Source organism: Temnothorax nylanderi, unplaced genomic scaffold (assembly GCF_030848795.1).
Source record: "Temnothorax nylanderi isolate EJ_2023f unplaced genomic scaffold, tnyl_v1.0 TNYL_tig0197_pilon, whole genome shotgun sequence".
In the NCBI taxonomy this organism is placed as follows: Eukaryota; Metazoa; Arthropoda; class Insecta; order Hymenoptera; family Formicidae; genus Temnothorax; species Temnothorax nylanderi.
The window spans coordinates 36,924-61,292 of record NW_027249259.1 but is presented as its reverse complement, the minus strand read 5'-3'; the positions used below and the strand labels follow the sequence as shown (position 1 = coordinate 61,292).

The 24,369-nt window shown below is 28.4% G+C and overlaps 2 protein-coding genes, 1 long non-coding RNA gene and 2 pseudogenes across 3 annotated transcripts in view; 4 read left to right on the top strand and 1 right to left on the bottom strand.

The window, feature by feature from the left end:
- Positions 1 to 24,369, bottom strand: part of LOC139778816 (uncharacterized) — a 72,377-nt gene that overhangs the window by 14,706 nt on the left and 33,302 nt on the right. The window lies entirely within an intron of this gene.
- Positions 1 to 24,369, top strand: part of LOC139778809 (mannosyl-oligosaccharide 1,2-alpha-mannosidase IB-like) — a 50,253-nt gene that overhangs the window by 24,455 nt on the left and 1,429 nt on the right. The window lies entirely within an intron of this gene.
- Positions 458 to 14,012, top strand: LOC139778820 (uncharacterized; annotated as a pseudogene).
- Positions 14,244 to 17,491, top strand: LOC139778823 (uncharacterized; annotated as a pseudogene).
- LOC139778810 (uncharacterized) lies at positions 19,991 to 22,828 on the top strand. The gene is made up of 9 exons (XM_071716914.1): positions 19,991 to 20,149; positions 20,258 to 20,377; positions 20,487 to 20,604; positions 20,735 to 20,996; positions 21,073 to 21,189; positions 21,331 to 21,421; positions 21,537 to 21,682; positions 22,164 to 22,296; positions 22,497 to 22,828. The coding sequence occupies exons 1-9, from the start codon at positions 20,006 to 20,008 to the stop codon at positions 22,551 to 22,553; spliced, it is 1,188 nt and encodes a 395-aa protein (XP_071573015.1). The 5' UTR covers positions 19,991 to 20,005; the 3' UTR covers positions 22,554 to 22,828.

The window sequence follows — 24,369 nt, the reverse complement described above, 5'->3', positions numbered from 1 at the left end:
TATTTTTATATAAGAATTGACGTGAAAAATATTTGGACTATTATTATTTTGTAACGAAAAACTCAATGGTATAAGACATAGTATATAAAATATTTTTGCTACCACACGAGTCCAAAGAAGAAATTACAAAAGTGTGTAAAATAAAACTAATGAAATATCATATTTTGTGTTATGCACTCTCTTGTGTCTATTACAAATATTGAAAATATTTATAGTGGCTTTACAAAAGAAGGGCGGATGCGATCTAAGCAATTTATATAATTTATATTACTTACTACTATTTCACGGTAATGCGCCACCCTAATCGTCACAGCTATTTCACCCCTTGACTTGTATAAGTAAATTCCCCTATCTTTTTGTCGCGCTGCAATAATGTCATGCATAATGAAACAGCTGTAATTATCTTTTTTTCCCTCTTGGTTGCCGCTGAAAATATGCTCTCAGTTGTCTCACAGAAATGGACTTCGATGGTGGTCGGTATTATACACTTAATCGGGTGATGTTATCCACTATCGGACTATGGCCGTATCAAAATGCATGGCATATCCCAATTCAAAGAATTTCTTGTCTACTTTATTTTGTATCTCTCATAATAATTCAGGTATCATCAAATATTATTATTGATAAATAGATAAGGATAACTACAACTATATAATAGCCATATTATATTTTAATTTTGCTTTCTATTGTCTATAATGTAAGATTATATTTTATATCGAGCAACTTTCAGTTATTTACATTTGCCACATATGAATACAATTTGGATCATCTTCTTGAAATTTTATCATGTACGATTCCTTGTTTCATTGTCATCCTGAAATATGTTACATATTGCGTGAAAATGAAATCGGTAAGTCACACTCACCACGATATTATTCGACATATTATTTTGAAAACTGTACTTGAATTTATCTATAATTTTATCTTAAATTTTTAAAAAACTATAAGCGAATACACAGAATAGGAAGATTACAATAAACATTACAATAATTTTTTTTCAATTTACTTTAAATAAATTTATCTTTGCATAACTGTTAACAAATAGTCAAGTTCTTATATAGTAACGTAATTAAATTATCATGATAGGATATCCATTAATATATTTTGAAATAAATTAATTGTATATTCTTTAAAAAGATTGCGGTATAATGCTTAAAATAAATGAATGCGGTAATTTAAGAGCTAAGCATTATGTTATAAATATAAAAGTTACGTATATTGTGCGCAATTGTAGATAAAAAAGATAATGGAAATGATAAAGTACGATTGGAATACATTAAAAAATGAAATGGAATATGAAATAATTAAGAAATATACTTATATTGGAGCATTTTACGCACTACTATTTGCACGTAAGATTGGTGAAACTTTATTACGCTATATCACAAGTGTGTGAAATATATTAATATTATATAAATAATATTTTAAACTTATATTTTAAACTTATAAAGCAATTAAATTTCCAAAGTTTGTATAGTTTTTATCACAATTTTTTACGAATATAAAGTTAATTGTCTCAGAAATTAACTAATTTAATTAATTAAAATTAAAGAAAATTATTTGTTCCTCACTATATGTGCTAAGAACGATTTGTTTAATCATCTCAATCGTTACTTGCATTATTGACTTTGAATTTATGTTCAAGTTTTTAACTTTTTATCTTCATGCAATATAATCAATATTAATCTCGTGTTAATAATTACAGTAATGACGTATAGCATTCCGATATTCTTCGTTTGTGTACATTTTATACCAAATCTTCTTGATCTTGTGGCGCCGCTTAACCAGTCCCGTCCACGTCACCTGCTGATTTTAGTGGAATACTTTGTTGACAGCGATGAATACTTTTATCCTACTCTTCTACATTTTTCCGTGGGCTTTTTTATTCTTCAAATTACACTAATGTCTACCACATCTATATACGTAGCATTCATACAGCATGCATGTGGAATGTTTGAAATAGCTAGGTAAGAAAATGATATGTAACGAATTAATATATACATTCTAAGATATACATATTTTTTAAATATATCTGACAAGTAACACTACCCAAGTGTCACACGCCGATTTTTTTGAAACTGCAGTGCACACGTGTGGAACTTCGAAAAATATTTGTGTCGTATTTTTTTATTTTTGCTCATAAAGCGTTTTAAGAGTAGATTACATTTTGTAATCTGTAGTCATTGTGCTGAATGATATAATTCTTCTTTTTGTTAAGATAATTTTATTCTTTCAGCTACCGTATTGAACATGTTCTGGACGATCATAAAAGAGGCAATTCAGTTTCTGAAAGACGTTGCGTAGCTTGCGCTAGAATAATCAGTGCCGTCGACATTCACAGACGAGCTATCGAGTCGGTAGTTTCTCATCGCATTATTCAGGATTTAAATATCATTTATACGTTTCTTCAAACTTAAGCTTGTGTGGTAATTTTTTCGCGGATTTTCGTGATATGTTCATCCTACGATGTATTCATCTATTCTGTTTCGAAACTGGTTAAACAGTGTAATAACCTCGTAATATCCTTGAGTGATCCACATAATGCTTTTTTCTCATTGTTAAAGGTTTTTCGAATTCATGAAGAATACTTTTGTAAGAATGTATTTTTTCCTACTTATGCTCGGCATAGCATCTTTAACTGTTAGTCTGTGTCGCGTGAGTAAGATATTGCGCATTTGATTATAATTTCCATTAATGGAATAAAAATTATAAAAACATATGTATATTAAAAGCTTTATTTTTTTTCGGTACTAATATAAATATATAATTGACAAAGTATTTTTTCTTGTGCAGAGATTTGAGATTTTTTTAAATTTTTTAGGCTGTAACTGCAAAGGGAATTGTTGAAAATATCATTCCCATAACAAATGTATTTATTCACTTATTTTATTTCTCTTTTGTCAATTATTCGGGACAAAAAGTGTTGAATCATAGCAATGATTTTTTATCAAGAATGTAAGTTGTTGAAGATCGATATTTATTGAACCCATTATTTGAATTATTTTATAATTCTTTTTGCACTGTGCACGAAAGTGCTACACTTTTCGTTTATACAACACTGCGCACAAAAGTTTTTATTATAAATTATGATATTATAAAGTTTTTATAATAAAAATTAGTCGTGCTATTATAGCTATCTTAATATGCAAAACTGTTCTTAACATAAACAAAGGTATAATATGATTATTTGCAAATCCGTAAGTATGCAATATATATTTTTTCTTTATTTAATAATATTTTCTTTATTTGATTTGTGTATACAATAAAAATATATTCATATTGCTGTATAATTATAACTATCAAATTTTTGCAAAAAAATAAAAATTGTAATGTATGTATGTATTAAAATTTTAATTTCACTATATTTTTAATAATACCATGTTAATGACTGTATTAATATAATGATTATATATATATATATATATAATATATATATTAGGGTGATTCAAAAAAACCTTCTTTTTTTATTTTTCGCGATACACCCCAAAATATCAAAGCTTACCTAAAAAAAGAATTTTCCTCAAAAGGGGAGCAAAATCGAACAAGTTTTAGAGGTCGCTACCAGCGATTTTCAATATTTTCGATTAAAAAATCAGTTTTTTTTTCAAATATTCAAAATTGCATAACTTTTCGAGTTTTAATGATAGAGGCATGAAATTTTCAGGGAATCTTCGTCAATTCATGTAGTTTATGAATATTGAGTTAAAAAATTTATTTTCGGAAACAATTTTTTTACGTTTCTTTTGTTTATAATAAAAAAATAATTGTCTATAACTAATAGGCGCCAGCGATCTGTGACTTGGTTTTGATTTTAAATTACATCTAGGTAATCCAAAAACACATTTCAATAATCAAATGCTTGAACATCGGTGAATTTGTTGCTAAAAATTTGTTTTAACAACAAATTCAAAAAACCACGTTACCCGTAATGTAGAAATAACGCATTTCATAATCTTTATTTAGGTGTCTGTATTGCATTCCAACTTTTGTTGTCAAATTTAAATTGATAGAATAATAAATTATCCAAATGCTACATATTCAATAATTGTTTTTTTACTGCGACTCATATTTGTAAAATGGATAGATCAATAACAATGTTACTTTTTTTGTAATTTGTCATAATAATTTTATTTTCAAAGAACAATAAGTACATCTTACAGTTTCGATCAAAAAACTTATAGCACATTAATTGTTTCATGTTACACGGTTATAAGTTTTTCGCATTTTAGGGAACGGGCCCTTACGCTTTAATTTTTCTCAATAGCATTAATAATTGTTTTTTTGTTTAAGTTTGGGATATTTTTTCGATGCTTTACGACTCCAAGTAAAAATACTTTTTGTGCCTTTGTCCAAGTAAAAAAAACATTTTACAAATATGAGTCGCAGTAAAAAAACAATTATTGAATATGTAGCATTTGGATAATTTATTATTCTATCAACTTAAATTTGACAACAAAAGTTGGAATGCAATACAGACACCTAAATAAAGATTATGACATGCGTTATTTCTACATTACGGGTAACGTGGTTTTTTGAATTTGTTGTTAAAACAAATTTTTAGCAACAAATTCACCGATGTTCAAGCATTTGATTATTGAAATGTGTTTTTGGATTACCTAGATGTAATTTAAAATCAAAACCAAGTCCCAGATCGCTGGCGCCTATTAGTTATAGACAATTATTTTTTTATTATAAACAAAAAAAACGTAAAAAAATTGTTTCCAAAAATAAATTTTTTAACTCAATATTTATAAACTACATAAATTGACGAAGATTCCCTGAAAATTTCATGCCTCTATCATTAAAACTCGAAAAGTTATGCAATTTTGAATATTTGAAAAAAAAACCGATTTTTTAATCGAAAATATTGAAAATCGCTGGTAGCGACCTCTAAAACTTGTTCGGTTTTGCTCCCCTTTTGAGGAAAATTCTTTTTTTAGGTAAGCTTTGATATTTTGGGGTGTATCGCGAAAAATAAAAAAAGAAGGTTTTTTTGAATCACCCTAATATATATATATATATATATATATATACATATACGTTAATAACTATTATAAAACAATAATTAATTAACAGTTATATATCGTTATTATATTTTTAGATATAATTCTAAGTGGTATATGATGCCGTTGCATTCGCAGAAATTGATATTATTTGTAATGCAAAGAAGTTCGAAAAATTGTATGTTACTCGTAGGTGGTATCTATGTCGCATCACTGGAAGGTTTTGCCACGGTAATATTATTTTTTTGTTTTTTAACATATGGTATTATCTTTCGTCATATATGTGTTATACTCTCTTTTGCGGATACTCTTCTTGTTCTAGACTATGAGTTCATCCGTGTCTTATTTTATGGTACTTTATTCAATGCGATGATGTTGTAAACGAACAATTGTTTACAGTCAATATTATTATACAAAGAAAGAAACTTTTTAATTAATAGTAATGTATGATACAATCCGAAAGGCTGTATAATTACACAGTTTTGTAATTTCACAAAATTATAAGGCATCACAAAATATTGTTTGTCTTCTACATACCGAATAATATAAATGTGAATCTGTTGTTTCTTGCAATTACTTTATTTCTTCATTACTTCACTTCTATTTCCATAAGATGTCAAAATTGTATTAATCATAATTTAATTTTAAATATTCATAATTTACGTTATTTTATAAATTTTAACATAATACAATGTGCTAATACAGAGCTCTATCTTGTATCTTGTATGGATAAAATTACGAAACGTAATGCACGACAAACAGAATAATACTAACAGACAGACTAAGTGAAATGGAGCGCAACTGTAACTGCGCTTGCGTAGGTAACAAATAAATAAAATAGAATAATTCAAGAAGCACTTTGACAAAAGTCTATAGAATAATAAAAGTATAATTTACATAATTGCGAGCACCGGCAACTTTTCTCATGCTGCGATCATTGCCTTTATTTTGTCCATTATTTTTCTCGCCTTACATTATAGCTATTACATTAAATTGGAATTTGCGATATTAGATCATATCTGGAACTATAGAGGAAAGTTCTCCCAAAAGGAAAAATAGTATCTAATAAAGTGTACTGTTGAATGGTGAAGTGAAAGAGACCAAAGCACTTTGAACACGCACACGCGACGAACTTCTCTAAAAGGAATGGAATTTCTTGGATATCACTACTATAAACTATATCGATTTTTTTTATTATCACTCGGTCTATGGCCATATGGTGACTCATTCTTTAAGCGAATTTACGCGATTTTCTGTATCTTTACGATTCTATTTTTGATAACTGCTCAGGTATATAATTTACAAAAAAATTCACACTATATAAATATAGATGAAATAAATACTCAGTATTTTATTAGATTATAATCTTATATATCTCTATGTTTTATAATAATACGTCACCTTAGACGACTCACATTTATAATTTATTTGCTTGACATTGGGAGCTTTTCAGCAAGCGATACAAGTGTCGTTTTGTCTTTGTTACTCATTGCCAAAAAAGAAAGATAGAACGACGTTTGTATCGACTTGTGCCGCTTGCTGGAAAGCTCCCTTTATTTCACATTTTTTCAACTATAATATTTTCGCAATGGCACTTGTGTAAAGTATTAGTTATAAAACTTAAAAAAATAAAAAGCTTTATTTTTGAACGCCACTTGCAATGTAAAAATGCTATTAGCTATTTTTAAATGTATGTAAAGATTTTTCAGATAAATAAGAATATTCTTTTTAATTGTGATGAAAATATTAATAAAAATTTACATACATAAATTAACTATTTTAAAGCTTAATAAAAATATCTGAAGAGTTATGTTATTATTAAAAGTAATTCTTTATAATTTTTGTGCAAACGAACATGCACTTTTGTTGAATGATAAAAAAGGAAACTGTTTTGCTAGCTTGACAATATGTACACAACTTATGGTTTCAGTTGTTAAAACTATTTACAATGGAATACAATCTCGAGTTTGTGTTAAATGATCTGTCGTTCGCTATTCCTTCCATAGTTTATCTTTTAAAATATAGTACGTTCTATATACAATCTCAAAAGGTAAGATGTTACATGATTTGCTGTTTCATTATTTGAGTTTTTTTGACAATAAACTTAACGCATGAAGCAGATTAAAGAATTAATGGAACGTATTCAAATTGATTGGAATGCGTTACAAGACGAAGAAGAAATCGAGATAATACGGAAATATGCCAAGACCGCAAGAAGATATATGTACGCATTTGTAGGTAGGATATCGAACCAAAAAAATATAAATTATACGAAATAGACATATTTTTTTAAGAATGACGTTTGTTTGTAATTTCTTATAGGCTAGCTCTTCATGTACTTTGTGATTTCAGGCGTAGCTTATCCCGCTACTGTTGGTTATGTTTCATTGCCGTTTTTGCCGGATATTCTTGACATTGTGGCACCATTAAATGAATCACGCGCGCGAAATCTTCCGTTCCTAGTGGAATATTTTCTTGATGAACAAAAATACTTTTATCTTATATTATTGCATATGGCTACAACACTTATTATCGGAATTGTAACAGTTGTATCTACAGAAACATTGACTTTTGCATATATTTATCATATTTGTGGCATGTTTGAAATAGTTAGGTAAGATATGTTGTATAATGAAGATTTAAGTGTGAACAAAAAGAATCACTCTAGTATATATATAATTACATATGATTATTGATTACTTTGCATTTATTATAGTTATCGAATAACGTGTGCATTGGATAAGAGCGTATTATTAAGATTGAATAGAGAAAATACGATTTATATGAAACTAATTAATGCTATAGAAATTCATCAAAGAGCTTTCGAGTTGGTAATCTACTACTTTTTCATTAACAATATTAGAGTTGTTTTGATTTTTTCATAATTAATTGTCTCTTTTTTTATTATTTTAAAGAAGTTTTTAAATCAGATTTTACTAATTAATTAAAGTAAGAAAACATTTTTGTATAAAAATTTTTAACATTTTATTTATTAATTTATAAATTTTTTGATTGTTTTCCATTGTTACAGGTATCTTCATTTATTTTCATAATTTTAATTAATTTATTACGATTTTACATAACACAGCAATTGTACTGTGTTATAAAATTTCGCAAATATTTGTTAAAAATATTTTTAATGACATGATAAAATTTCTTTTTTTTTTCAAGATTTTTTGAATATTTTACATCTACATTTACGCTATCCTATTTTATTCTAATTGTTCTGGGCGTTGCTTCTTTGAGCATAAATTTATTTCGTGTAAGTAAAAAATAAATTTATTGATTTGCGCAAATTAGTCGTATGTTAACATATTTTAATAAAAAATACTTTCATTATATCTATTCAATATCAGATTAGCATCATAGAGAATGTTAATATAAAATTCTTTTGATATTATCGTTTCAGCTTTTTCAAGTTGCCACTCTACCAGATCAAAAGAACGATCTTGTACCGTTTGCGATGTTTGTAACCGGTCATTTTTATTATATGTTTATAGGTAATTATATGGGACAGAAAGTTATAGATAATAGCAATGAAATTTTTAGAAAAGCGTGAGTATTGTCGATAAATTAATGATTCAAATGATCCATTTCTGTCAATGTTATATACATATATGTAATTTTAATATTTCAAAATAGAATTATTTTTTTATAATATGTCAAAATTTTAAACTTTATTATAAATGCTATTATTAATTATATTCTTGGCAAATATAAAGATTTAGTGAAGTTACTAAACAAATATTTAAAATTAATAAGGACATTTCTACCAATTTTGAAAATTGGTAGAAATGTCCTTATTAATTTTAAATATTGCAAGGCGCAATGGGTTGAACAGCTTTTTTTCTAGTACAGAGAAGTGCATTGAATATTATGAAAATTTCTAGATACGATACACAATGGTATATGACGTCCGTGCCAACGCAAAAATTATTATTGTTCATGATGCAAAGAAGCATGAAATCCTGCAAATGGGTCATGGCTAACCTGTATTGTGTGTCACTGGAACAATTTACTACGGTAACTTGTGTCGTGGATATGAAAATAAATCTCACTTCTAAGTTTGCCCTAAAATAATAAATTTATTTTCTCAGCTTGTGAGCATGTCGCTATCTTATTTCACAATACTTTATTCTGTGCAACAATGAAACTTGTAAAAGGAGTGGAAACGTAGTGGCTGATATAGTAATTTCTCCTATTCGAAGATGAAATAGTTACTTTTAGAACGTTTTGCAAATCAAGAATATCAAGGTGGGAATTTCAATGTTTATATGTTGTTAATTCAATAGACTGTTCTTTATTTATATTAAATATTATATACATATTAATAAATAATTTGCGCTCGTAATATCTCTTTTAATTTTGCTATATGCTTTAATTATACCATATGTAGTTTAATATTACTATTGCATTAAGTAATAAAAATTTACATTAAAATGGAATAACTTTGAAAACATCAGAATGTAATATAAAAATAGCATTATATCAATTCAAAACTTATTATACACACAAAACGTGGATTTAATGACCTTTTTATATTTGCCTATTACTCTTATGGGCTACACTTAAATGTGAATATAAATAAATATAAATATGATTTCTATTGTGTGAAGGATATATTCTACATATAATAATTTATACATTGTGAACAAAAGAAGGTAATTTTCTATTATTTACCCTATTTTTTTATGCACATGTTTATTTTTCTTATCTATATATAGAAGTAACGATATTCTTGGAATATAAATAATGTTTGTGGCATATATTGTATATATGGCATGTGTCGCGCGTTAGATAGAAGAAGTTAACAAAAATATATTAAATCTGATTGCGTTTCTAATTATATCCATTTATTGTGTAGGTAATTTTCTTATTATTAAGTTATTTTTTTAGATGTTAAATACATTAATGCTTTATTTTATACGGTATTGTGTACTTTGTGCGATGACTAAATAAAGAAAAATATTTAAATTCCGCGTTAATAATGTAGAACCATTAACTTACACTTATGCAATAATTTAGACAAAGACATCTGTCAAATACACTGCAGAAATAAGATAAAAGTTTTAAAATTATATTGGTCTATCTGAAATAAAATTATTTCTGTGATCCAGTTTCTGTATATTAAAAATGACAGCTATACATGAAAATTAAAATTAGCTGTTAGATAATTTGCGATTAAAAAGCAAATATATTATTATATGCCACTTCTTTCAGAACAAATAAAGCGCACTTCACTTCATACACCTTACATTCTTATTAATGATTCCGCCAGGTTTTAGAATTAAATCGAGCTATAAGAAAAGATGTTGTCCTCAAAACAAATTACATGCGAATGTATCGCGTTTCGCCGGCATAGATGTTCCATTCGCTACTGCGCTTGCGTTAGTTTATTGGAGGAAAAGAACATCGCTATATTCGTCGCCTCAGACCACGGAATCCGTAATTTGAGTAATTTAAATAATTGCAACTTCCCTTCTCTCTGCCTTTAAACACTATAAAAGCGAACTTATATTATTGAGGAAATTCAATAAAAGAAGAGAAAATAAAGATGCTATACCTTTTTTAATAGCGTTGCAATTTTGAACAATAACTGCAATTCGATATCAATTGTAGAAATTCTGATAAAGTCTAAAGACTTAAACGTGATATGAATGATCATAAAAATTCATTTTGAGTGGAGAATGAATAAACGTTCTCGCCTATTGAACGAATATGGACCTTGTAGGTAACATACATTACTATTATAACATACATCGTATTCTTTTGTCTTCAATCGGTTTGTGGCCATATCAAAATTTGAAAATGAAAAAAATTCAATTGGTAATTTCTTCTATTGTTCTTGCATCTTCTATCATTATTCAGGTAAATAAGTTTTAAGTATCAATATAGCATCAATCACATAAATATTTAGATCTACGCAATGCTTATATTGTATTAACTTATTATTTTAATTTTAATTATTAAAGTTAGAATTTTAATTATTAAATTCTATCATTATTGAAGGAAATTAATTAATAAAATATATACATATTTATATTAAATACATTTAATGTAATTTAGTAGAAACGCTTAGTAAAAATGCATTTTTATATGTGATATGATGACTCATATATTATACTACATACATAAGCCAATGTATTTTTATCAATGTTTTTCTTATTTTGTCAACATATTTCTGGGTCTATGTAGATTATTAAGATTTAACAAGTTTAACTTTGGTGTAACAATAATTATTTTTAGTTTATGAAATTTTTCACAACTGAGTACAGTCTGGATCTTCTTCTTAAGGTTCTGTCATTTGCAGTACCTTGCATGGTGTTTGTCTTAAAGTATATTTCTTTTTGCTTTGGTAGTGAAACAGTAAGTCAACAGCAATTATGAGATTTATTAATACAAAATGATATAAAATTTGTACAAATGCATCTTTAATCGGCCATGTCGCTTGTTATTTTGGATTACATTAATAAAGTCTTAAAAAAAATCTACAGGTAAAAAGTCTTATGGAGAGTGTTATAAGCGATTGGAATTTGTTAAAAACTGATGCCGAGCTTGACATTATAAAGAAACATTCCAATTTTGGACGATTGTATACATTATTATTTGCACGTGAGATAAACGTTCTTTATTATACTTCGCACTAATCTGAAATATTTTCGACAGCTTTATTCATTCTATCAAATTATTTAAAATTACATAGTTAATTAATATCTATAAGAAATATATAGGGAATTTACTCACCATGTATTTATTCACATATTTTCAGTGACCATGTACTCCGGTTTCTTTTTGTATATGTTGAGTCAATTTATACCAAATTTTCTCGATATCGTAGCACCGCGAAACGAATCACGGCTGCATAACATACCACTAACTGTAGAATACTTTGTCGATCAACAGGAATATTATCTTCCGATTTTATTGCATTTCGACATAATAGCTCTTGTAGGATTCACTATTATGATTTCTACCGAGTCTTTACTTCTAGCGTATGTGCGACATGCCATAGGAATGTTTGAAATCTCCAGGTAAACTTTAAATTAAACCATATGTTTTTGCAATAAAATTATTTTTATATACAATAGTATTGTACAATAACATTAAAAATTTTTAATAAAAAAGTAAAAATTTTTTTAAAGGGTTTTATTTATTAGTATTCATTAATAACGCTTTGCGACATTTTAGATATAAAATTAGCGTGTTTTATATATATAGTAAAAGAAGTTAGCTTGTTGCACATCAGATTTTTTTAGTTACAGAATAGAACATGCATTTGATGAGGTATTGGACATGATGACATCACAAAAATGTTGTTCACATTGTACAAAAATAATAAACGCCGTTCACATTCATAGGAGAGCTACACAGTCAGTATCTTTCGAAAACTTGCATTTGTTTTATGGCATGATATTCTTTAGTGTATCATTTTTTGTGACAAACATACATTTAATTGATTAAATATATCTTACGTTTTAATTAACATTAATTTCAAGTAACACTAAGCGGAAAATATAATTTATTTTTAAGAATTAATATATTATAATAAGAAATCAATGTATTATTTTATCAATATAATTAGTATAAATATAATTAAATCTCAATACAATCTGTTACCAGAGTTTTTGTTTTATTCAAGATTCATCGAGTTTTTAAGATCCGGCTTTGTTATTTCATATTTTTTCTTAGTTGGCTTGGGAGTTACTTCTTTCACTGTTAATTTACTTCGTGTAAGTTTGTTACTCTATTTGTATACTGTACACGGAGAGAATTTTTTGTTATATTTTACCCTTAAATTCACTACAAACTTGGGACAACTTGGCAACCAAGGAATTTTTAAAATGTACAAAAGACATTTTACAAACAACGTGATAAAAATTACCATGCAGATTGGTAAATTTTGAAAAATTATTGAAATTTCCTAGATATATTTTAGTAAAATTAATCAAATATATTTTATATTTTAATGAAATAGATATTAATATTTCTTATTATGGTGGATATTAATCAGAATAGCTCACATAAAATTCTTGGTGGTACATGTTGTCCCACAACTATCATGATTTCAGGGTAAATTTTAAGAGAAAATTCTCTCCGTGTACGTACGATTAATCGGCGTAAGATTATAAAGCATATCTAATTTCTTATCACAGTTCTTTTTAGCTGCACAATATCTAAACAATTTAGAAGAATGTATTATCGCTGGGTTACTTGTCTGTGGTCATATTTATTATATATTTTACGGCAATTACACTAGCCAGAAATTAATAGATCACAGCACAGATGTATTTCACAAAACGTGAGTATTTTGTAAAGCAATTTGTAAGGTCAATTTTAATAGATACACAAATTTTGAATACATTGTCATAATAATGCAAAAATTTAATATGCTATTTATATTATATATGAAATAATATTGAAAAAAAATTTTTAAGTATGTGTGTAATCATTTACTAGCGATTTAAAAAGATAAAATTTAAAACATAAAAGATGCAAGTTTTTAAATCTTAATATACAATATATTTCATTTATATATTGTTATTATTAATATTATAATAACTATATAAGAACTATATATCAAATTATATAAACACAATACTAATTATATTGTATTTATATTTACAGATATGTTTCACAATGGTATAATGCTCCACTCCATGCGCAAAAGTTATTATTATTCATGATGCAACAAACCATTAAAGGTTCTGCCATGACCGTGGGTAGTATATTTGTCCCATCGTTGGAAGGTTTTGCGACAGTAATTAATTATTTCAATTCTTTGTGATATCAGAATTTAATTATTCCCCCGTGTATAAAAAATAAGTGTCTTGTTTCAGCTTATTAGTATGTCAGTCTCATATTTTACAGTAATTTGCTCTATTAAGTAATATCAGAAGTCACGATTATAAATTCAGTCACATATAGCAGCTCACAGTTTTCTTAAAAAAATCTAAACTCTGAGACATATTTCCTGTATAAAATAATAATAAAGGGATCTTTAAAAACATACTAATCTATATATAAATACTATAAATCAACTGGAGAAAGAGCGTCTAATAAACATTTTCTAATAGTCATTATATGATAAGAAGAGAAGAATTAACCGAAATGGCGGTTATATCTCATTTATTAATGTAAATTTTATATAGCACACTTAACTAATTAGGTAACAAACCTGGACAATTGTGTAGGTTTCTTAAAAGCATATACTTTGTTATACGTGCAGATGTAATACTCGTCATGCTGCAGAAAAGTGTGAAAAACAGCATCTTCCAGAAGTATAATATTCATCCCATCATCCGAAGTAGTGTAAATACATGCACTGGTAATCCGATATAACTTTGAGCAACGATCCGAGGTGAACACTTTATGTTGCGGTTTACCAGCTACTAGCTAGTCACTGTCTTACGTCATGGTAATTTATTCTATACGTTCGTAAGGTGCAGCGTTATTACAAAGAAAGTTGTAGCTGATTTGCATTAATTTAACACGGAGACGATTAACTAGCGGTTCTGTTTTGAAGTGGCGGATGTTGTAATTAATGCCACTTCTTTGATGGAAACTTATCTGCTGACAATATTGCATTATCACAATAAAGATATATCTTAATGATTTTAATAAGTCCAATATGTTATTAATATCAACAAAATGTAATTTTATTAGAATAGAATAAAAAGAATAATATTGTTTAAAATGTACAAAATAAGATTAGCTAAGCATCTATTTTTGTAACAAAAATATTTAAATTGATAAAATAGAGAAATATTAGCAAGTTGCAATTTAAGTCTAATTATGAAATTTATTCAGTTAGCTATGAAAATAATGATAAATTATGATGTAGCATATAAAACAAAATTTGTAATATAAGATTTCCTGTATGCCTATAACTTCAAACTAGAAAAATCATTAAGATATCAAAAGAATTATTGCAAATGTAAAAAAGAAAGAACATCAGTTTCATGTTAGAAACTTTAAAAAAAAGTTGTTTCCATCTCTTGATAACCATTTATTACTAAATATTTCTGATTTTCTTTTAAACAAGTAATATCAGATTGCATTCCACAAATAATAATAAAACATTACTACGGTATCTAGTGAGCTGTTAAAAAATGAGAATTAGAGGAGCTAGGAAGCTTCCTGTATATAAAGAACTGAAATAAACTGAGGAATATGACCACAGCTGCGCTCTTGCGCTACTTTAAACGAAATAATATAACAAATATATCTACGAATTTAAATATTAAAGAGAACGCGTTGTCGTATGGCAATTTACTTCACGTTTGTTCTTTCCACACGGCGTCAACTTGGCGTGGGCGTCGCGAAAATTGCTCAATTATGGTCATTATCAATTATTTTGATATTGCCATTTATAAAAAAAAGAAACTCTATAGAAGTAATTGTTTCTAAGGAAGAGAGAACGAGTCCCTCTCGCATGAATAATAGTCGTGTTTCTGTCAAAGTGCAGAATGGACTTCATTGGAAGACGATACTATAAGATTAACATGTTTCTTCTGGATAGTCTTGGACTGTGGCCATCTCAGACAGCAAAGCGCATACAAATTAAACCTATATTAATCCTCACTATATTGTTTTACTTTTTATTTGCACAGGTGCATCAATCGTTTTTATTCAAATACGTGTCGGGCAAAAAATTTACATACCTGAATCGTTAATAATTTGGAATTTGTTATTATTTGCAGTTGTGTATATTTACTTCAAACTATAACATGGATCTGAGTGCTTTCTCATATCTTGCCTACTCTGATCTATATTGTGAAGTACAATGCCTATTATATTAATGCTAAAAAAAGTGAGTTATATTTCACATATTGATTTAATCTTCTCAGATCTAAATTTCTAATAAGAATTTGTTTCGGATTTATAATTTTGTCTGTCATTAGGGGGATATAGATATAAATACTTAAAATATCTGTCTTAATTATGCACGTAGTTGAAAAACACACAAAAACACTACAATTGGTACTTTACAGTGCACTGACATCTTTTCTATTATTGTTATTTTTAATATATTTGTAACAATATATTTGAAAATATTAATAAAATTTTTATGGAGTTTTTTAACAAATCATAATAACATTATATATCAACAATATATATATTGAACAAGAATAATTAATATTGTTAATTAATATACATATACATATGTATACACATATATGTATAATACAGTTATACATATTCAAGATCTTAAGTATCGCGATTATAGGTCAAGTTACTGATGGACAAAATACAAAATGACTGGAATGCTTTAGATGACAAGAAGGAAATCGAAATAATCGAAAAATATGCTTATTCCATGAATGTTTTTACGAATGCCATGACGCGTGAGAAAAGGAAAAATATTGAGGAATTTTATTTAACTTTCTTGAAATCTATTTAAGGCTCCTGTTCACTCACTGCAGCCATCTTGGATTGATGACGTCAGAAGCGAGAAAATCATGAAAATATATCATGAAAATTCTTGCGATTTACACTAAAATAAAAATGCTTTTTAATAAAATACTATCTGTGAACGATAAAATAGATTTGTAAAATACACCGAAAATTCCCCTTTTATATGAGTAATCCACATTTGTCGAGGTGAATGTTGCCTAATCAAGAACGAAAACAAGCCGTTTGACAGCTGCCGAATTGAAATAAGTATTTGCTTGCACATATTAAATCACAATAAAGTGGATATCTTCGGTATATTTTAACACTATCACAATAATTTTAAATGTAAAAACACTGCACTAAAATGAAGAATAACGCTGTAAATCGCAAGGATAATTTTGCTTCTTGACGTGTCATTTTTCACGTCTTATAGTTCACAGCTTTGCCAAGTCGCCAGGTCGCCACTGTCAACGCGGAGTTGGCTCGCGAGCCAGCAGGAGCCTTAACGGAAAAAACTTATTAGAAAGATTATTTTATTTTAACATTTTATAGTATCATTTTTGGTCGGTGTGATTGTCTTTATCTTTACGGAGTTCTGGCCAATTGCACTTGATATTATTGTGCCATTGAATAAATCTCGACCACGTAACCTCCACATTAAAACGGAATATTTTATCGATCGTGAAAAATATTTCTTTCTTATACTATTACACGAAGTTCTTATGGTTTGCCTAGGAGCCATCACAATTGTTGCTACCGGAACAATAATTATGGCTTATGCACAACATGCTTGTGGAGTGCTGAAAATTGTCAGGTGAGAAAATCTAATCATGATTAATCCGTGAAATTAATTGATTGTTTAATTGATCGAAGGAAAGTTTTCAGCTTTCGCATAGAACGTGTGTTAGACAAGAATATGCTGCAACATTCTAGTCCTCGAGTAGAACGTATAATTTGCAACAGGATAGTACATGCCATAGATTTGCACAGGAGAACTCTAAAGTGCATATCAGATTGAACTCGTAACAATAAGTATAAGTATATAAGAGAAAGAATAGTCGAAATTGTAGATGTGTCGATGACATTTGCTTGAATATTTCAATATGAATCGAGTATCACAGACAATGATTATTAGATCGCGGATTTGTTCACTAAATTATTTAGATATTAATAACAAAATAAGAGTAAAAGTGTAGTCTGAATTACACAACTTTTAACGAAAACTGAACGAACTGCGTGAAAAAATAAACACTGTATTCACTGTAATATGCAAAATTAATTTTTTCACAAAAGAATGATTATCACAAATTTCAGAATGAAATAATTTTTATCGTAATAATATTTTTTATAGCACGTTTAAATTATTTTAATATTATATTTTAATTAAGATAACATTCTATTTATCTCAAATACTAATTAGATTGCATACTTATTTTCTATCAATGTAAGAAGATCTTTCTTTTCCTTTTTTTAAAGATTCTTTGATCTAGTTTTGTCAACTTTTGCGATACCATGTGCTATTTTAATTATTATCGGCGTTGCTTCCGTAAGCCTTAATTTATATCGTGTAAGTACAATACTCAATGATTTTGCTCAAGTGAGTATATGTATAAGCAAATTTTATATACATATGTGCAACATATATATTAGAAAGTTATGCTAAAATATTTTATTGTTATTGATGCGCAATAACATTGCAGCTCCTAGCTTCTACCATCTACGAGACACGACATACCAGAATTGTTTAAAACTATTGCACTCATAAGTTGTCATATTATTTATATGTTCATTGTCAATTATTATGTCGGGCAAACGGTAACCAATCATAGCGACGATATTTTTAATGCAACGTGGGTATATCGCAAAACTTTAATTATAACACATTTTTTTTTATTTTAACAGTAGTAGAATTTAGTTGAAATTAAACTTAAAAGCATATAAAAAGTATAATAGCATATAAAAATGGAAATATAAATCTTGAATTACGTAAATAAAAATGTTGATACAAATTAAAACATCATATTTATTGTTGCATTATTCATATAACAGCTCCCTCTCTTTCTATTGAATCGTATATGAAAAAAAAATACAAGATTAATCACAAATTTTATGTATAATTCTATATACAATATCTAATCTATCTTTCGAATTCTTCAGATGTAATGTATTGTGGTATACATCGCTCCATTTTCATCGCAAAAGACAGTACTGTTTTTAATGCATCGAATGATAAAAAGTTTGAGAGTGGTTATCTGCAATATGTTTGCAATATCGCTGGAAGGTCTTGCCACGGTAATACGTATAGCATTAAGAAGATGTAAATTATTTGAAAACGAAAGTTACGACAAGATTTTAATGGAAAATTCGATTTTTTCGTAATTTTGCATAATTTGCAAAACTTAAAGCTATTAATTCAATCAACTAAGTGTTAGAACTAATTCCGTTTCTGAAATTAGAAATATATAAAGGAGCATATTATTATAGCTTTCCACCGCATCATTGTCTTACGTAACAGTAATTTATTCTCTACAACAATAATGTAACATCGTTGAGATACTTATTCGCCATGCTAATGCACATGCAATATGTTAAAGAGAAATTCAATAGTAGTATGCATTGAAAATTGCAGAGGTATGAAATTACGAATAATATTAGACATATCTTATGTAAACTTATGTACTTAATACGTAATTGTTTACAGCACCTTCAAGCATCGTCTCATTAAATCTTTTATCAGCGATTTCGTATAGCCTCACGAATAAAATTATCTTATATAAAAGGCTAGTTTTTAATTCTGAAGATAATAAACATTTTACTTGCATCTGTGGCTTTTTTATGCAGCTTTATTTTGCAGCTTATTCTCTAAGCTACATTTAAAAATATCGATATTATGAAACAGAAGTTATATCAATTAAATCAAGAAGTTTATAAGAATTTTATACACAATAATTACAAGGTAATAAACACATGCATTATCCCTTATACTAAAATTGTACATTTACTGAAGTCAATATTACCATACTTGAAACTGATCATTTAGAAAAATTCTACAGTATCCTTTATATCTTTTTATACCATGCAAAATAATCAATACTTGCAAAAAGCCAATAAAATATATGCATATAATGCGTGTAATACGTCACTCAAAAGAGGAGATTGTTTTCGAAAAGCTAGATATAAATATTTTACACCGATAGATATTCTTAATCGTCTCGAAACTTTAGAGAACTCGTTCGTCCGTTGGAGAATGTCGCACTGATGTGAACTACGTTCTCGCCGAGATACGCCGTACTGCGCCGGTCTGAACCATGAGAACGAAACGGGATATATCTATATTTTTTTCTAACATCAACAATTGCCGCAAGAATATAGCCAATTTTAATGTAGCATATCATTATTTCACGTATATAGTTGACGGAATTACAGCACTTTCCGTTCTCACTGCGTAATTGTGTCAATTATAGAAAATTATTAAATTACCTTGGTCTTGCTACCCACGTTTTATCGCCTGCGAAGAAAATTTTGCGGAAAATAAAGAAATATTCAGAATACAGTATTATCCACGATATTTTCATCCGCAAACGTGTGTGTATCGTTCATTACTCAAGATGGTCTTTTCTGGCGAACGTTATTACAATATTTATCGGGTTATGTTGACAGCGATTGGTTTGTGGCCTTATCAAACGTCGATCGTTATGCAAGTGCAAACAGCGTTCTTCCTTGGCGCATATTGTTTAATTCTTTTGTTTCAGGTAATTTCTCGATCATTTTCTTCTTATTACACGTGGCGCTTTTTGGGGTGACTCTTTATTAGTTTCGGTATACCGATGTCATTATACTTATATACTTATGCGTTGCAGTTTACGACTTTTTTAACGACGACGTGCAACTTGGAATTTATCTTTAAAGAATTTTCATATATTTTTATTACCATGTTATATATTGTAAATTATAATTCCTATTATTTTAATTTTAAAGAAGTAAGTATTACTTGCAATTTTATTTTTATGGCGGAGTGTCCCTTTATCCGAGAATTTTAATTCTCGAGAGTAAGAGAAATTTGGGAAGCAATAATTATTTGAACGACAGGTGAAATATTTGTTCGAACAAGTTAAATTGGACTGGAATACAGTCGAGGATAATAATGAAATTAGAATATTGGAGAAGTATGCTTTTGAGAGTCGTCTTTTTTCATTATTTCTGAGTTGTAAGTAAATTATAAAACAAATTATACGTATAATTTTCAACACTATACCTCTATATTTGAAATTGAAAATAAATACTTATGATAAATTAAATAAGGGGATATGCTATTTTGTCATTTTTAACGTTTCCAGTTCTCGTCGCCTTTGCTATATTTTGTGTTATAATTATCGAATTAATACCGGTTATCTTTGATGCTGTCGCACCGATGAATGAATCCCGGCCACGTAAAATAAAGATAAACTTCGAATTTTTTATTGACGAGCAACAATATTTTTATATTTATTTAATATATGAAGTCATGACAATAATAATTGGAATGTTTTCGATACTTGCGACGGGAACATTGTCGATGGCATTCTTGCGGCATTGTTGCGCAACTTGCAAAATTGCTAGGTGAGTGCGTATCTCTTACGTTTGCTAAAAAAAATAATCTATTTTGAATTGTTGATTATATATCAATTGTTTGCAGTAATTTAATTGAAAATACAGTGACTAAACATACGCTTCAAATTCCTGCTTGTCGGAAAGCGCATGTGATGTATAAGAAGATTAGTCGTGCTGTTCATATTCATAGAAAATCTATGCAGTTAGTCTTTATTTAATTTGCTCTTTTAATTACCGTCTATACATGACACACTTTAATCTTAATTATAAAAAAGCACATTCTTTGTACCCTTGATATGTTTGATTCGAAACTAATGAATTGAATTTTTCTTCGCCATTGAAGGTTTTCTACATTTCTTATGAATATTATGAACAAATGGTATTTCGCTGTAATAATGATCAGTGTAATGTCTTTAAGTTGCAATCTTTTTCGAGTAAGTAACGCACATGTATATGTATTTTGCATGTTACATTTAATTTAATTTCCATAGTTATGAATTCGTGCATTATAAAGTGAAATATGAATATTAATGTAATATATTTTTATAGCTACTTAATGCATTAACAGCGTTAAATGAGATTTCCGAAATAATAATATGCATCGGTATGGTAACAGGCCACTTTATGATGATATTTGTACCTAATTTTGTTGGACAATCACTTACCGATCACAGTTCAGAAATATTTAATGCCGCGTAAGTACATCATATAAAGATTCAAATCTAATGATGAATGAACGAAATAAATGGATTCCTCCAACAAATTCAATGCCCCACATATGACATTTTTTACCGACTTTATACCTTCCAAATTATACCTTCCAAAAATAATCAATAATAAATTTAAAAATTAAATTATAAGAAGAGAGAACAGTATTCCCTATTTGGTAGCTATTATTGTAGTGGATCCATTACGCCGAGTTACAAGAATATAGAGATCGGCCTAAATTCCATTTTCATCTTAGTGAGTGGACATTGAATGTGTTAAATAATTTGTTTTTTTTAATGTTAGATTAAAAGTGTTTAAAGAAATATTGTTACTTTAGAATAATATTTACATACTTGTAAATTTGTTACATTTTTAAAATAAATAAAAAGTAGAAGTATTCATATGATATTGGAATACGCGAGCATAAGCAAAAATAACGCTAAATCTAACATCTTTGTAAATTTTTAGGTACAATACGATGTGGTATTTAGCCCCGTTATCAATACAAAAATTGCTTTTATTTGTGATGCAAAATTCTCTGAAGACGCACACCCTAATAATTGGTGGTATTTATATATCATCTCTAGAGGGATTTTCTACGGTAATAAATACTTTTTGTAGTGAACAGTAAACTAATTTTCTAGGAAAAGGATTTATCTTATCTTTTTTTCTTTTTATATATAGAAAATTGATTCATTGCATTTAATACATATTTTAAAAAATAATAATGTTATGTAACATTATATGTAACAATGAAACTTAATTATTGCTAACGACATAAAAATTAAAATATTTTTCTAGCTTGCAACTACAGCAATATCATACTTTACTGCAATATATACTGTGTCGGCGAAATAGTATATAAAAAATTTTAATTGGTTATAGAAATTTTAATGTAGTGGTATTTGCACATATTACAAAAGATAATTAATGATTTATAGGTACGTAATTATTGCTTAAGTAAATATTTGCTTAAACAAAACATACACATCATATTATTATATAAAATTTAAATACATGCGGTACCATTAGCGGCATTAACATAGCAAAAATAATTTTGACTTCTAGCACTTGACATATAATACATGCAAACGGAAATAAGCAATAATGTTATTTATTTAAGAGAACACAGAATCAACAAATAAAATTTATTAAAACGTATCTTGTTAACATATAGTTTATCGAAAATAATTAAACTTAATTCTTTTGATAAATAAAAAATATAGTATGTATATATAGTATGTATACAGGGTGTCAGACAAGTCACTAATCAACCGAAACGTGAAGGTAGATTGGGTCAAACTGAAAAAAAGTCATGTACCATCTTGCAAAACCCGCAATATATACTAATATTTGTTATAGACTAATTAATTAAAACGTCTGAGCGAATGAGCGCATGAGAAGCGATAGGCCGGACTCGGTAGGCATGTAAAATGTCTTAGTTGTTAAATCTCTTAGCAACAGTGAGCATCATAGCGAGCATGATATAGCGAGAAGTGGAGTCACGTATAGCGAACGAATAACGATGAACGACGCTGACACGACTGCACACAAAAAACTATGATCCATCTGCGTGTTCTCCAGATTTAAATCCATTAGATTTTTATTTGTGGAGCCTTGAAAAGAATTGTTTATTCAACACCCGCATTATCAGCACTGAAATGGCTTCGTCAACGTATACAAGAAGGCTGCCAACGGATCCGACAAACACCTGGGTATTTTTGAAAGAGTGAGGCATATTCTACGACACGACGACCGTATAGGCTTGCATTCAGGCCGAAGGTGGTCATTTTAAGCACTTCTTATAACGTTAAGGGGGCATATACCTTTCTCGGACAAAAAAAAAGCATATTTCATGATTTTTTTCCGACGAAAGTATAAAAGTATAAAAGATATGAAGATCGGGTTTTTCGCAAATGAAAGTACGTATTTTAGAGTGCATTTTCTGATTTTTGTTTTTTATTTGCGATGGAAAGTACGTCCTCTACAACCCCTCGCCCTAGGCCCTGCATGTTTTTGCGGTACCGGCGGAATCTCCAAGCTGGTTCATCTGAAGACAAAAAAGCAAAAAAGGTCTTAAAATTTATGATATTTTCTAGTCCCTATCGAATGCTTTTTGCAATTTTTTAATTATTTCTATTCGTTTTTTAAGAAACAAAATGAAAATTTTGGCTAAAAATCGATGTCTCAAGTTTGGAAGTCCGCCATTTTGTTAGAAATCAAAATTTCGGAAATCCCATTCGACAGGGACTAGAAAATATCATAAACTTTTTTAAGACCCTTTTTTATTTTTTGTCTTTAGATGAGCCAGCTTGGAGATTCCGCCGGTACCGCAAAACCCTCCACGACAAGCAGGGCCTAGGGCGAGGGGCTGTAGGGGAAGGGGTTTCCATCACTAATAAAAAAAAATCAGGAAATGCACTTTAAAATATGTACTTTTATTTGCGAAAAACCAGATCCTCGTATCTTTTATATTTTCATCGGAAAAAAATCGTGAAATATGCTGTTTTTTTGGTCCGAGAAAGGTATATGCCCCCTTAAGCAGCTCCACATTATAATGAAATACAAACATGACTATAACTCGAAAATAAGGTTAAATGTTTTGACACATTTTTATAGGAACTTTTTTCATTCCTTTTGTGTCTCCTGTCCACTGAAGTCCCACATGTATTCT